The sequence below is a fragment of the Suillus paluster genome (assembly GCF_016628075.1).
Source record: "Suillus paluster strain FC165 chromosome Unknown EDB91scaffold_173, whole genome shotgun sequence".
Classification (NCBI taxonomy): Eukaryota; Fungi; Basidiomycota; class Agaricomycetes; order Boletales; family Suillaceae; genus Suillus; species Suillus paluster.
The window spans coordinates 1-12,656 of NW_024537733.1; the positions used below are offsets into that span (position 1 = coordinate 1).

Here is a 12,656-nt window from a genome sequence, read left to right on the forward strand (position 1 = left end):
TATGATGCATAGAAGCCAGTTGGCACGTGGGCAGCTGATGCAACATTTTAGTTATTTGTATTGCTGGGAAGGACAAATCCATGAGTGCCTGATAATCAAATATTTGAAGTTGCCTTTTTGTAATGTGGGGTATGATTTCTTGTTGCACTGAAGTATGTATTGCTATGAAATCAGATATGATCAATTTCGATAATTGATTTGTTTGACCAGAAACTTACTCAATCATGTTCTAAGTCTCAGCATATCAACCAGCTGCTTCTGAGTTTTCATTTCTAGGCTTGCTTTCCCCCATAATCATGTCCTCATACAAGGGCAAAGAAAAAGCCAAGGTTCATCAGCCTTTCCTCCCTCTTGTGTTTTGTTTATGGACATGAAGCAGCAATCTCAATACTCCAATGCAGCCGCCGACTTTAACCATCAATTTGGACTGGACTTGGGCTTCAATGCCACCTCGATCTCTGTTGATCCATTGTTTGGCATTGATGTCCCATATATGCAACCCTACCACAACAGTACTACAGCTCCCAACCTCCGCTTCACTCAGGCTGCTCCCAACTCCAACATTTTTGCTCCCAACTCCTTCAACTTGCCCAACCTGTACTTTACTTGTCCCCACCCATCCTTTACTTCTCCCACCCCCAACCCTGACTTCAATCCATCCAACACCAGCAACTTCACGCCACCCAACTTTACTCCACTCAACTGCCAGTGACTTCCCCTCCTCCCAACGCCAATTTTTCTGCGCATTACCCTGACTTTGCTATGCCTAACCCCAACTTTACTCTACCCAACCCCGACTTTCCTCTACCCAACCCAAACTATGCTCTACCCAACCCTGACTCTCTACCCAACCTCAATTTCACTGGCCCCAACATTGCTGCCCCTCGTCCTCATCTTCCTCCCAACACCACAGACCTTGAACACATGGTGGAATTGTTCTGAGCAGCTGCCATTTTGGAGACATTGAACAACCGAAGCACACGCATCAACCCACAGCCAGCCATACAGTCGGATGGTGCATCCAAAGGCCATCACCCATTCCACAAGCTTGGCAAGTCGGGTTTGAGAGCGAAGCTGTGAGAGTAAGCTTTGATCTCGACAATGTTGCAAACTTACTAATGTCCACTGGTCAGGGTACATCGCATACGTCAAGGGTCCAGAGACCCCGAGTCAATGCAAACGTATGGAACTCTTTTTGCTCAACTGCTGGGCCTTCGATCACCATGCCTTCGACTGCTGCAGGGCCTTCAACGCTTCCTGATGACGACTCCAAGTCCGAGTCCGAGTCCGAGATACCTCTCAACACTACCACCTCCAAGAAGATACAACTCTTGAAGAAGGTGATTTCCAATCAAGCATGCAAAACCCTAAAGTTAGCACTATTCAACAAAAACATGATGTTGTGCAGGGCGCCACTAGCGTCTGAGGTACATGACGCCCTCGTCAGCTCCATGATAGAGCAGATCAGCCACAAAGGTATGTGCTTGCTTCTTTTGTGAACAAAAGCCTCATATTTCCCTAGCCCTCGCAACAGATTGGATATTGAAGAACAGCCACGGCATATTAAAAAGTCTCAAGACAGTTCCCATGAACCTCTGCAATGAGATAAAATGCTTAGTGCGGGCAATTGTCCTAGGCTCGTGGGGTCTTTTGCCTGCAATCAAGGAACAGGTCAAAGACGTTGCAGCCTACCAATACTCTCTCATCAAGGTCCTCATTCAAACCTATCATCACATAGACTCCAACATGACGGTACATGTTTTTTTGACTACCAATGCTAAGCAAGCTAACAACTGCTCAGCTCTTCAGACATCCGGCCATTATACAAATGACTCAAGCAATCATCAGACACTTTCACAATTACATTCTGTTAAGACTGTGCTCAGGGGTAGGACAGAGTCTGAGGGGCTTAGCTTCAGCTCATGCGCTGCACCCCTTACCTGAGTACATGCCCCTAATTTTGGATTGTAGTCCAACTCGAGTTCTACGAGCTCCGACAGGACGTTGGACCGACGGACTACTAGATAAGCATGGGAACGTCGGGTGGAGATTGGTCCGCCCTACAGGGGAGAGTCGGAGGGCTACTGCAGTTGGAGCTAACAGTAAGAGCGGAGCAGAGGAGACTGCTCAGACGAAGTCCAAAGCAGAATGGGAACACAGAGGACAGAGATATGAGAGTACTAGTCACAAGTCCGACACATGGGAAAGGCGGTGGAGGCGCGGGAAGTCGGATGAGCGGAGGAGGCAGCCGACCTAGGGAGTCAATCCCCTAGGCCAGCAAGCAGGAGTTGTCAAGGGGTTTGCCCAAGAGCAAGGGCAAGAGAGCAGGGCTTAGAAAAGGTAATATTCAGACTGAAGATCTACAGATAATTGTACATATGTTTATATACTCTAAGTGGGTAGTATAGCATAGCAAAAGGCTATGTGCTGAGTGCACAGAATTATTAGAAAGATGACTGAGACATACAAGAAAAGGGGCTCTGTTAAGGTTGTGCTCAAGGGAGAGGTTGCTCAAAGGGCTTTGGCTTCAGCTTGTGCACTGCACCCCTTACCCGAGTATGTGCCCTTTAATTTCCGGGGGACAGAGGGGAAGTCCGACAGAAGTCTGGGGAGTTCCGGAGGACTAGTGTCGGTGGAGTTCGGCGGAACTCCGGAAGGCTTTATGTGGGGATGGAGTAAGGCTACTATGGAAGTCTGGAGTAGAAACAGAACAGAGGTTAGACTACCCTAAGGTAGAGCCAGAGAGTTAGTCCTAAGGTTTAACCCCTAAGACTCGGAGGTGGACAAGAGATGAGACTCAAGTCTGGAGATTGCAGGAATGAGCAGAACTAAGATGATATTCGAACTGAGGAGTTCTGGAGTATTACAGGGGTTTATATACTGTAGGTATCATGTATGTAAATCAGACAGCAAAGGTAAGGGCTATGTACGAAGCATGTGGAAAGTCTATTACTAAGTATAACGGATCAAAGCAGTGAAGTCGGAAATGAAGTAAGAATGGACAGATCAGTAAGCATAGCGGAATAGGACATAACCGGTAACCAGAGCAATAGCTAATCTAAAAGGAGTGAGTGTGGAGATGAAGGCGGAGCACTGGGTGGAATAGTAAGACAGAGGACCGGACTTTAATGAAGTAGATCCGGAATTCCGGATCTGGAGGTATGGGATATGACAGGCTCAGAGAATAGTATGTATGCGACAGATCAATAATCACTCGGGTATAGAGATTACCAGTGATCTGAAAGGAGGAACTATGATACTAAAAGGAGATAGGACCAGTTGAATGGTTCCTAGTCTAGGGGTGGACCAGTGAGGCGGTCGGGCGGACCAATCATCGGATGGAATGACACGAGAGGAACTGAAGGAACTGAATGGGTCGGAAAAGCGGAGATGGTGGAGGGAGTAGGATCGGTTGGACCAATGGAGCGGAGAAGTGGAGCTCCAGATAGGGTCGGAGGGTAGGGATATGGTGTTGGAGGAAATAGAGGTAGTGTTGGAGGAGCAGAGCGGAGTCGGGCGGAGGTAGCAGGGCTAGTCCTGCTGAGATGCACTTCGTGCATTGTCGGAGAAGGAGGGGTGGAGTGGACAGGGAAACAGGGGGTCGGACCAATAGTAGGGATGTCTATGAATGGTGTTGGGAGTGGCTGAATCGTGTATATGACACATTCCCACAGACCACGCGGAGATCATCATCAACAATATTGTCGCATTTGCAGTGACTATGCTTCATTTTGCATTGGGAGAATTTTCAAACGGGACCTACAGCCCATCCGAGTTTCTCGTCAAGGATGAGGAAGAAACTTACAACACAGTCCTCCAGCGCATTGAGCGACTCAATGGTACTGACTTAGAATTTTACTTAATCATGGTTCAACACATCTTCAAGCTTCTTTAGACTCACGTAGTACTACTCTTCCTCACCTCTATCACAGTCATACTGCTTTGCCTGTATAGCTATAAAATGATATTGCACAGAAATAAGCTAGTTGGTCGTAAAATTTATGTTTCAGTGGTGTCATGGGCTGACTCATGTTGAGTTGTTGCCTTTAGCTGTACGCATCACATTGGCCTGTACTTTCTATTGAATCCAATTTAAATCTAATCTCCCTCAACTGCAACTACTGACTTCCAGTATCGGCTGGAACTACAGTTCAGCAGAAATGGCTACAGCGGAACACTTGGTTCACTCCTGGATGGCATCTGAGAGAAGGACTCTGAGATTGACGAGACTGTTGCTGGTACGCCTTTCATTCCAAAGCGATGATATCAACTCTCACTGAACACATTCTTCAGGAATATTGAGTGGATGGTTAACGTTGTTAGACACTATAAGTGCTCTCGATGAATTCTTGACATCAGAGGAGGATCGCTTACAGATGAAAGGTGAACCTGTCAGTCACTTGCTAGTGTTCTGCCCCTCAATCCTTGCAGGTGTTGAGTTCCTCTCGTCTGTTCTGGGACAATGTCCACATGAAAGGCTCAATCACCAGGCTAGTAAGTAAAAGTGGCATCTCAAGGATGAAATATACTCAATATCCTTACTAGTCTGCATGCTCACTACATTTTGTTGCAGCAAACTCGAAGATATTGAGACCATCATCCCTGCACTCAAAGGTCTCTCTTACCTTGTCAAGTTTCCTAATATTGACAGTTGGCTGAGGTGAAAGATATTATCAACGCGTACGTACTTTAACCCTGGCACATCTCCATTGCTTTGAACAGCACCCAGTATATTCGCCAACGTCAAAATGAGAGCCCTCAGTGTAGTCCACTCCCTTCTTCATCTTCTTGATTGTCGACTCTCTGATATCAAACCATCAAGACACCCTGAAGGAAATGGGAAGTACTTTCCTTGCTGGATACAGTTAACCTTGCAGTTGGGGAGAAAGACCCTCAAAATCTCATGTTGGCATTTGCCATTGCTCGAGTCATGCTTGTGGAATTCAATACTTATGCTCATACTGAGGATATGTTTCACTATGATGCCTTCTGCTCCATTTTCAATTGTTGCACACAGGATTTCTTTAACATAACATTCTGCTACTTTCCTATCACTTTCCGACCACCACCTGACGATCCCTATGGCATCAGTGTAGATGATCTGAAGCAATCTCTTCGGTACAATGAGATCTTAAATATCATGTCTTTAATCTGCTGATGTTACTGCAGACTTTGCTTGAGCTGCAACCCCAACCTTTCAGTCCACTTGGCATTCCAGTCTTTTTAGAAAAGCTCACTGCTGGATCACCTTCAACCAAGGTTACTTTTTGTCATCTCATGACATTCAAAAATCTAATATGCATGTGGCAGTGAGACACTCTACACAGTATATGTCCATCTGTCTCCTGGTCTATGGACCTCCCGTGTCATGTGAGTTTGGGAAGAAGGTGTGGAGCTCTCTGAAACTTGAAGTAAGATCCCAGTCCTTTCATTTTCGTGCATAGCTTTACCTGGGTTCAGATATTTTCGACTGACTGATCCAGATACCGAGCAATCAGCCCTTGATACAGTTCAAGTCCTTTTCAGAACCATTCATGCTGATAATTTCCAAGATGCAGTAGGTGAGGACTGCATAATGGGCCTTGCACAAGACATAGTGCAACAAGTGCATGCAAACATTGAAGGAGCCTGAGAAAGCCCAAGGAAGAGCTGTGATGAAGGTTATATGTGGTTTTGCAGGAGCTGATGGTAAGCATGATGATACTACATGGTGGCACAAGCTGGATCTCAACAGCTCTCTCATTGACCAGGACCACTTTCCAGTTTTTCAGTCTCAGCCAGCCACTGAGCTCCTCATCAGAAATTTCCATGACCCAGATGAAGTGTTGAACTGGGCATCGGTGGTCATGTTGCTCACAGAGTTAATCAACACCTCCCACAGGTGATACTACGCATGCATCCATTCCTCGGTCTTCCAACCCATCATCTTACCCACTCACTGCATCAAAGGACATCCTCCTTGGGCTCCTCATCATCAGTCTGAAAGCACCTGTGACGTGCCTACCAGCACTGCACGGTCTGACCACACTTGTGCACACTCCTAAATTAGTAGCTGATGATGAGCTTGGGTACATAGTCCTCAAAGTAAGCAAGCTTTTAAGCAAGGAGCCTGATGAAGTAGAAAACATAACATCTGAATGTTTTGCTCTCCATCCACAATGAACTACTAAGGCTCATGGTTTCAGCATGGACACCCTCGCCCTCCTCACTGTCATCACTGGTATCACACCACACCATCTATCATCACAGTCACTCCCAATACTTTTTCCTCCCTCCCAGATGTTACACCATCTAGAGATGCCACCGTGCATTTTACTGGCATGTCCTTTCAGCTCTCAGTACCCTTTGTGTGCAACCACAACTTTTTGAGATGCTGATGGTCAGGCTTATCACTAAACTTGACCTTCTCTGTGCAATTTCACCTACTTGGACGATTGAACAGGAGAGTACAGCTGCATATGCCCATGCTATTCTTACAGCACTCACAAATACACTCGACGCCAAAGTCTCTTTAAATGATGCAGATGTTCCCAAGTATGCTGACCAGCTATTGGCTGCAAATTCTCAATCTGTACTTGGAAGCTGCACTAGCAAGCTCAGAAGTGATGGCTGTTGCTGCAGATCCCAGGTTGCTGCAAGTTGGGGTGAGAATCATCAGACTTGTGAGTCAGACCTTCAATGTTGTGTGAGTCTTTGTCTTATCTCTGGGGCGAATGGCATTAATCGAGATGGCAGGTGGCAAGAAAAACTTATTGCAGCTGTGTTTGCTGCTTATACCCAAGGTGACGTGAAGCTGATCACTGACAGGCCTCTTAAACTTGGCAGCACCATTCGCACCTCTCCATGTGGGTACAGCGCCTCGCAGTCCCCTCATATGTGCAACACTGATTCTTGTTGTAGTTGAATGCCAGTCCCCAACAATGGAATGGTTTCACTCTTTTCTCTTCTACCATTGTCCCATTATGCAAGGAGGTATGTCGCATTTTAACGCTTACTGATGGTATTCCCCAGCTCATGCCTCTTCTACTACGCAGACTTGACCTCACTGACCCATCTATTCATTTGCACATTATTAACACACTGTCAAACAATATTGACATTACATCGACTGATAAGGACACTGTCTCTATGTATGCATTAACAAAGTCATCAGCATCTACTGCGTCGCACGTGTTACTGCCTCCAAGTAGCACTCAGAAGTTCTCTCGAGAACAGCAGTACAGGCCTTCATTTCCTCAATGACAGCATTATTCTGCTTGCTTCGTATCTCCTCACCATGCTTGATAACATCAAGGACTGATTTCCATTCAGTTCCCATTTTCTCACGACAGATGCACTTAGTAGTGGGAGCACCAGGTGGAGACATCTGCTTGGGCACACAATGTGGAGAGATATTCTCATTGGAGTCATTGTCAGAGTCAATATTGACATTATCAAGCTTCTGCTTGTGAGTGTTGTGAGTAGCTTGTGTTTGTATCACCTCCAAGCCACCTACTCAATCAGCTTTGGCTTTCTAATGGTATCTCATAAGTGCTGCAAAGTAATACAGAGGCTGAAAACACTCACCTTCCTTTCCGAGTCACTGTCCTTCTGTTCGTCATTCTGCATAGCAGCCGATCTCTGATTTTTGGAGATCCTGTCTAAAAGTGCTGCAAGGACAGGTGTTGGAAACTTCAAGCTCTGTCCAGACAGAAGCTGAAGCAATGGTGCAGGGAGGATAAAAGGGTCTATTGTGTACGACAAATCAGGTTCCCAGAATACAGAGACATCATCCCCAGTCCCAGATGTAGAGAATTCTAAAACTCAATCAGGTTCAACGTGGGCCATCATGTCATTGACCCAAGATGGCTGACTCAGAGTACTGTTTGCACGAGGATGTGTGTTATGAGACATGGTAGCAAGTTGCTAGTACGAGTGGAACTCGCTCTTATCATTGTGAGCCAGGTGACGAAGTAGAGTTGAGCACACATGCTGCACATCATATTCAATACGGAAAAGTTCGCTGTATACAGTGTGTCATGCGGGGAACAATGACTGACAGTTCGGTGACCTAACATAGGTCTAAAATGGCTTAGTGGCGAAAAATAAGGTTCTCAAAACTAACTCTTAGGCATCTGTTGACTCCAATGATTAAGGTTTGGTGTAAAATCAATGAGTCTTAGACTTAAGTCAATGAATTCCTAGCTTTTCTGGGTTCTTCTAGCCTGACTGGCTAAAAGGCAACACCCCACCTATAAACGATAAACAATGTTAATTGGTATTGGTTGACTACGCTACTGTAATGCACCCCCTATTAGAGGAATTGCAGTTGGTTACATAAATAGACCAGCTGCAATCCAAATGATATCAATACCACCACCAAAATAATGTGAGTTAACCAGTTTACTGTGACTGTCTTCAAAACTTACCAAAGTCTGCAGAGTCTCTCATATTTCAGCACCTAGGTGTAATGAACCTTGAATGTGTTTCTCTCCTTGGCTTCAATTTGGTCTGCCACTTGTCCAGCTCCTTTTAATGGTCACCATGTCCTTACACTGCAATGCAATGGGTTGTTCCTGGGCAAAAGAAACGGATCCTCATGGGCTTAGCCGGCATTGCGCTACAGTGCAGGCAATACCAGAAGGCAAGTGCATTAGCCACAGAGAAAAGGTGGGAACGGGCAAAAGAGTCGGTTCAATTATCACGAAAATTGATGACTAGTAGCATTACTGTAAGTAATCTACTCCACAGGTCACTCAAATTTAGACTCATGTATCCAATACAGCTGCTTCAGCCAGTCCGATTCACAAAGGATCGCTGTGCAAAACCCATAGCCCATTGTGAACCTAAGGCAAAGTTCACTGACAAGAGCAAGGCACCTATTAATGTTGTCAATGTGAGTAGTATCCGAGTCGGTGTGGTCACTGGTGCCTCAGCTTTTAGTGCATTACTGGACTCAGACATTGTGATGGCAGATGACACCGAAAGGTAACTATGACATTCCAGGTGTGCACCTTTTTGAATTTGTCTATTGTGATAATACTCATGGATGGCTACTAGTAGAATCACATCAACATCCTTCGTGACACACGTTTGTACCAAGGAGTTTTGACAACCTTCTGCCTGCCAATGAAGACATCAATCCCTCTAATTTTCCTGGGAATGATCTTTCTGTTAGTAGTACAATGGAGACTCAGAATCCACCACAGCATAGAATCCAAAGGGTTCTTTTGACACTATGACACACTCTCCAAACAACGTTTAACGTGATTGGGCTCTCTCAACTATATCCTTGGCACCCGTCAGTTGAGCCTGTCAAATTTGTCTCATCTTTGCTGTTAGCCAAATCATCTCCTATGACTACCAATGTGTGCGATGCCCAAGGGTCCGACCCACCTGCTGCAGTCACCGAACCTCCTCATCCCTTTCCCAACATGACCATCTATTGTCTCATGACGTGGATGAACTCCAGCAGCCACCAGAAGTCGCAGACTGAAGTGATGCATCTCATCATAGACGTGATTCAAGCTGAGGATTTCAATCCAAAGGACCTGGATGGGTTTTCTGTCAGAAGGTGCCTGTGGATGTTGGACAATGACAACAGCCAGGAGACTGTCAATTTTCCCAATGATTGGGTCGAGACAGGGGTCAACTTGGACATTCCTACAAAGTCCAAAGATGATCAGTCCATATCGTTTAGCATTCCAGGATTTCATTACCGGCCGCTTGTAGCAGTTATTTGCTCTGCATTTGCTGACGTTCAAGCCAACACCTTTCATCTGTTTCCTTTCAAGCGCTTGTGGAAGGATCCCCTGGATGGCCGTGAAGAGTGCATGTTCAATGAGCTCTACACCTCCAACTCCTGGCTAGAAGCTCAGGACGACTTGCAGAGGTGGCCCAAAGAACCTGGCTGCTCACTCGAACATGTCATTGTCGGGCTCATGTTCTTTTCTGAAGCAACTCACCTTGCAAACTTTGGAATGGCTAAGGCTTGGCCCCTGTACTTGTACTTCGGAAATTTGAGCAAGTACGCACGCTCAGCACCCAGCTCTGGCACATGTCACATTGTGGGATTTTTACCTTTGGTAAGTCCCTTCCCCCCACCACTGTGCAATGCTGTCGATGTCCAATTCTTTTTTTCAGCTTCCAGATAGAATAAAGGATGTTTTTAGCAGCCTGCCTTGCATGTCCAAGACCAGCATGGCAGCCCTTCACACACATTGTGGACGAGAGTTATTCAGACCTGTTGGAATGTTTTACTGGATGCTGACTTTCTACACACATACTGTCATGGAATTGTGCTCATGTGTCCGGATGGAAATTTGAGAAGAGTTTTTCCACGAATCTTCACTTATTCAGATTACCCAGAAAAGTGCACTCCTTTTCTTTTTTGCTTGAGATACTGATTGTCGTTTCAGGGTTCTAATAGCAACGATCAAAGACATGAGTGCTTGCCCATGCCCACACTGTCTCATTCTGAAAGCCTCGTTTGGTCTTTTGGCTTGTTAGAGACATGGAGATCTGCTAGGCAAGCTTAGAGCATACTCCCTTGCAAAGGTTACCATGGCCACACAAATTCATCTACATGCAGGGAAATATTGTCGACGGCTTGAAAGTACAGACTACCCTTGGGAAGGGTTGTGGGTGCCAACCATGGTGAGACCGCTTTGAATGAGTTAAACACCTGATTTCAAACGAATCATTTGCAGCAAGCTTGGCCACTTTTACACTTCTGCGCATGGTCTTTTCATTTGATGTGACTGGGCACGTGGAGTGCTTTTACACTCTTTTACATTTACTTTATGCACTTCCGGGGGGCAATAGTCTGGTTGCACGTCTCGACCAGAGGTTGGTTGTACTTTTTCCCTGTATGAAACTGACATTATTAAACTTAGATTTCATCAAGTTCCATCATATGGTAATGGTGTTATTCACAGATTTTCCAACAACACATCGGACATGAAAAGGCTTGCCGCATGCAACTTTGAAGACATTTTGCAAGTTTGTCCTTTTGCTTCTTCTGCTGATGTATGTCATTGATATCAATTCCAGTGCGCTATGCTGGTCTTCGAAGGGCTTTTCCCTGGAGACCATGATGTGATTGTACAATCACTTTTGTATAGGTTTGCACATTGGCACACCCTTGCAAAACTCCAGGTGCACTCTGAAACCACATTGTCAGCTCTGGATGACACTTTCAAGAGGCTCTCCCATCAGTTGCGCAGATTCCGTGATTTCATGTGTGCTGCTTTCACCATGACGGAGCTGCCGAAAGAAAAGGCTGCTCGCAAGCGCAAGGCAGTGTGTGAATTCTCAGGTCTCGACAATCCGGACGCTGGGAACAGTGGTTGAAAGGTTAAGAAATTTAATTTGAGTACTTATAAATTTCATGCCATAGGGGATTATTTGCGAACAATCTGGCTCTTTGGGACAACAGACTCCTTTACTACACAAATTGTAGGTGAACGTGTCATATTTTCTTCTCTTGATCTGATTTCAGACTAGGGAGAGTTGGCGCATAGAGTGCTGAAAGTGTTCTATCCTTTGACCAGCAAACTAGACACTCCGGCCCAACTTGCTAAACATGAGCACCATTGACGTGTCCTACGGCACATAGCAGAAACAGGAAAAAAATTCTACCCAGCAGGCTCCGATCAACTTGCCTGCAGGGTTCAAAGGTCATCATTATAATCTGAAACTTAGCTGCAACAACCCATTCCATATCTTTAAATTTCTTCAATAACACGATAATGACCCAGCTGTAGCAGTATGTGCTCGTGCTATCCTCTTCATTCATCTTACTCATAGTAACCTGTAGGTGTTTATACCAAGGCTTAAAGATCACATACTATATCAACTTTAGGGGTTAGACGTCAGCCATTGCAACCATATCTTCACAGAAGATGAGTGCAATATGGTCATCATTCCAGACAACAAGATATACTCTGTCCAAACAATGCAGGTACATTATGCACATTATAATGGTTTTGCTATATAATCCATCGACTAGGTACATTACACAACTTATGACCTTCGATGAGAGTATGACATTGTCAATCCTCAGATGCATTCTGACATCATGGTCCTTTCTGGTGAAACGAAACCCCAACATCCCTACTGGTATGCCCATGTTCTGGGCATATTTCATATGGATGTTTGCGTCAATGTTGAAGGTTCAATGAAAATGCACCAGATTGAAGTTCTCTATGTTAGATGGCTTGCCCCCTTAACTGGTCACCAGTCAGGGATGAATTACACTTGACTGCCAAAGGTTGCTTTCGTTGAAGAGGCTGACTGCGATGCATTCAAATTTCTCAATCCCAGCCAGGTCATCAGAAGCATGCATTTGATTCCGGCTTTTGCTTCTGGGTGGGGAACAAGCTCCCTTTGCTATGGAAGGTCATTCGCACGTCAAAGTGATGAATTAGATGACTGGGAGGTGTACTATGTCAGCATGTAAGTGCAACAACTTCCCATCTCATTTTCTTTTACTTAAGCTGCAGACCACTCAGATTCGCGGATCGAGACATGTTCATGTGTTACATGCACTGTGGAATTGGGCATCCCACCATCCTGCGGTGGATGACAAGAGACTGCACCAACACAGATTCAGCAGGTGGCTCAGACTCGGGGGATGACGGAAATGATGACTTGGGGAGCAATATTCAACACCACGG

General features: G+C 45.5%; 4 protein-coding genes across 4 annotated transcripts; all 4 read left to right on the forward strand.

Moving 5' to 3' along the window:
• Positions 1–296: 296 nt before the first annotated feature.
• Positions 297–712, forward strand: EDB91DRAFT_1256132 (uncharacterized protein; the record flags this gene model as incomplete). Its single annotated transcript, XM_041324109.1, has 2 exons — positions 297–329; positions 380–712. 2 exons carry the CDS (start codon positions 297–299, stop codon positions 710–712), a joined length of 366 nt encoding a protein of 121 aa, XP_041169602.1.
• Positions 713–762: 50 nt separating this feature from the next.
• EDB91DRAFT_1256133 (uncharacterized protein) lies at positions 763–1,944 on the forward strand (the record flags this gene model as incomplete). Its single annotated transcript, XM_041324110.1, has 5 exons — positions 763–927; positions 978–1,082; positions 1,134–1,476; positions 1,523–1,752; positions 1,810–1,944. The coding sequence occupies 5 exons, from the start codon at positions 763–765 to the stop codon at positions 1,942–1,944; spliced, it is 978 nt and encodes a 325-aa protein (XP_041169603.1).
• A 2,132-nt stretch (positions 1,945–4,076) lies between these two features.
• EDB91DRAFT_1174900 (Dos2-interacting transcription regulator of RNA-Pol-II-domain-containing protein) lies at positions 4,077–7,130 on the forward strand (the record flags this gene model as incomplete). Its single annotated transcript, XM_041320343.1, has 20 exons — positions 4,077–4,231; positions 4,304–4,383; positions 4,432–4,494; positions 4,546–4,628; positions 4,652–4,680; positions 4,730–4,761; positions 4,866–4,936; positions 5,018–5,118; positions 5,202–5,269; positions 5,311–5,422; positions 5,461–5,596; positions 5,625–5,688; positions 5,882–6,117; positions 6,172–6,281; positions 6,340–6,534; positions 6,596–6,685; positions 6,736–6,782; positions 6,808–6,845; positions 6,901–6,972; positions 7,012–7,130. Coding segments are annotated over exons 1-20 (1,817 nt in total), but the record flags the coding sequence as incomplete, so codon positions are not given.
• Positions 7,131–8,539: 1,409 nt separating this feature from the next.
• Positions 8,540–9,065, forward strand: EDB91DRAFT_1088177 (uncharacterized protein; the record flags this gene model as incomplete). The annotated part of the gene is made up of 4 exons (XM_041316368.1): positions 8,540–8,710; positions 8,765–8,875; positions 8,955–8,985; positions 9,043–9,065. The coding sequence occupies 4 exons, from the start codon at positions 8,540–8,542 to the stop codon at positions 9,063–9,065; spliced, it is 336 nt and encodes a 111-aa protein (XP_041169605.1).
• Positions 9,066–12,656: the final 3,591 nt, after the last annotated feature.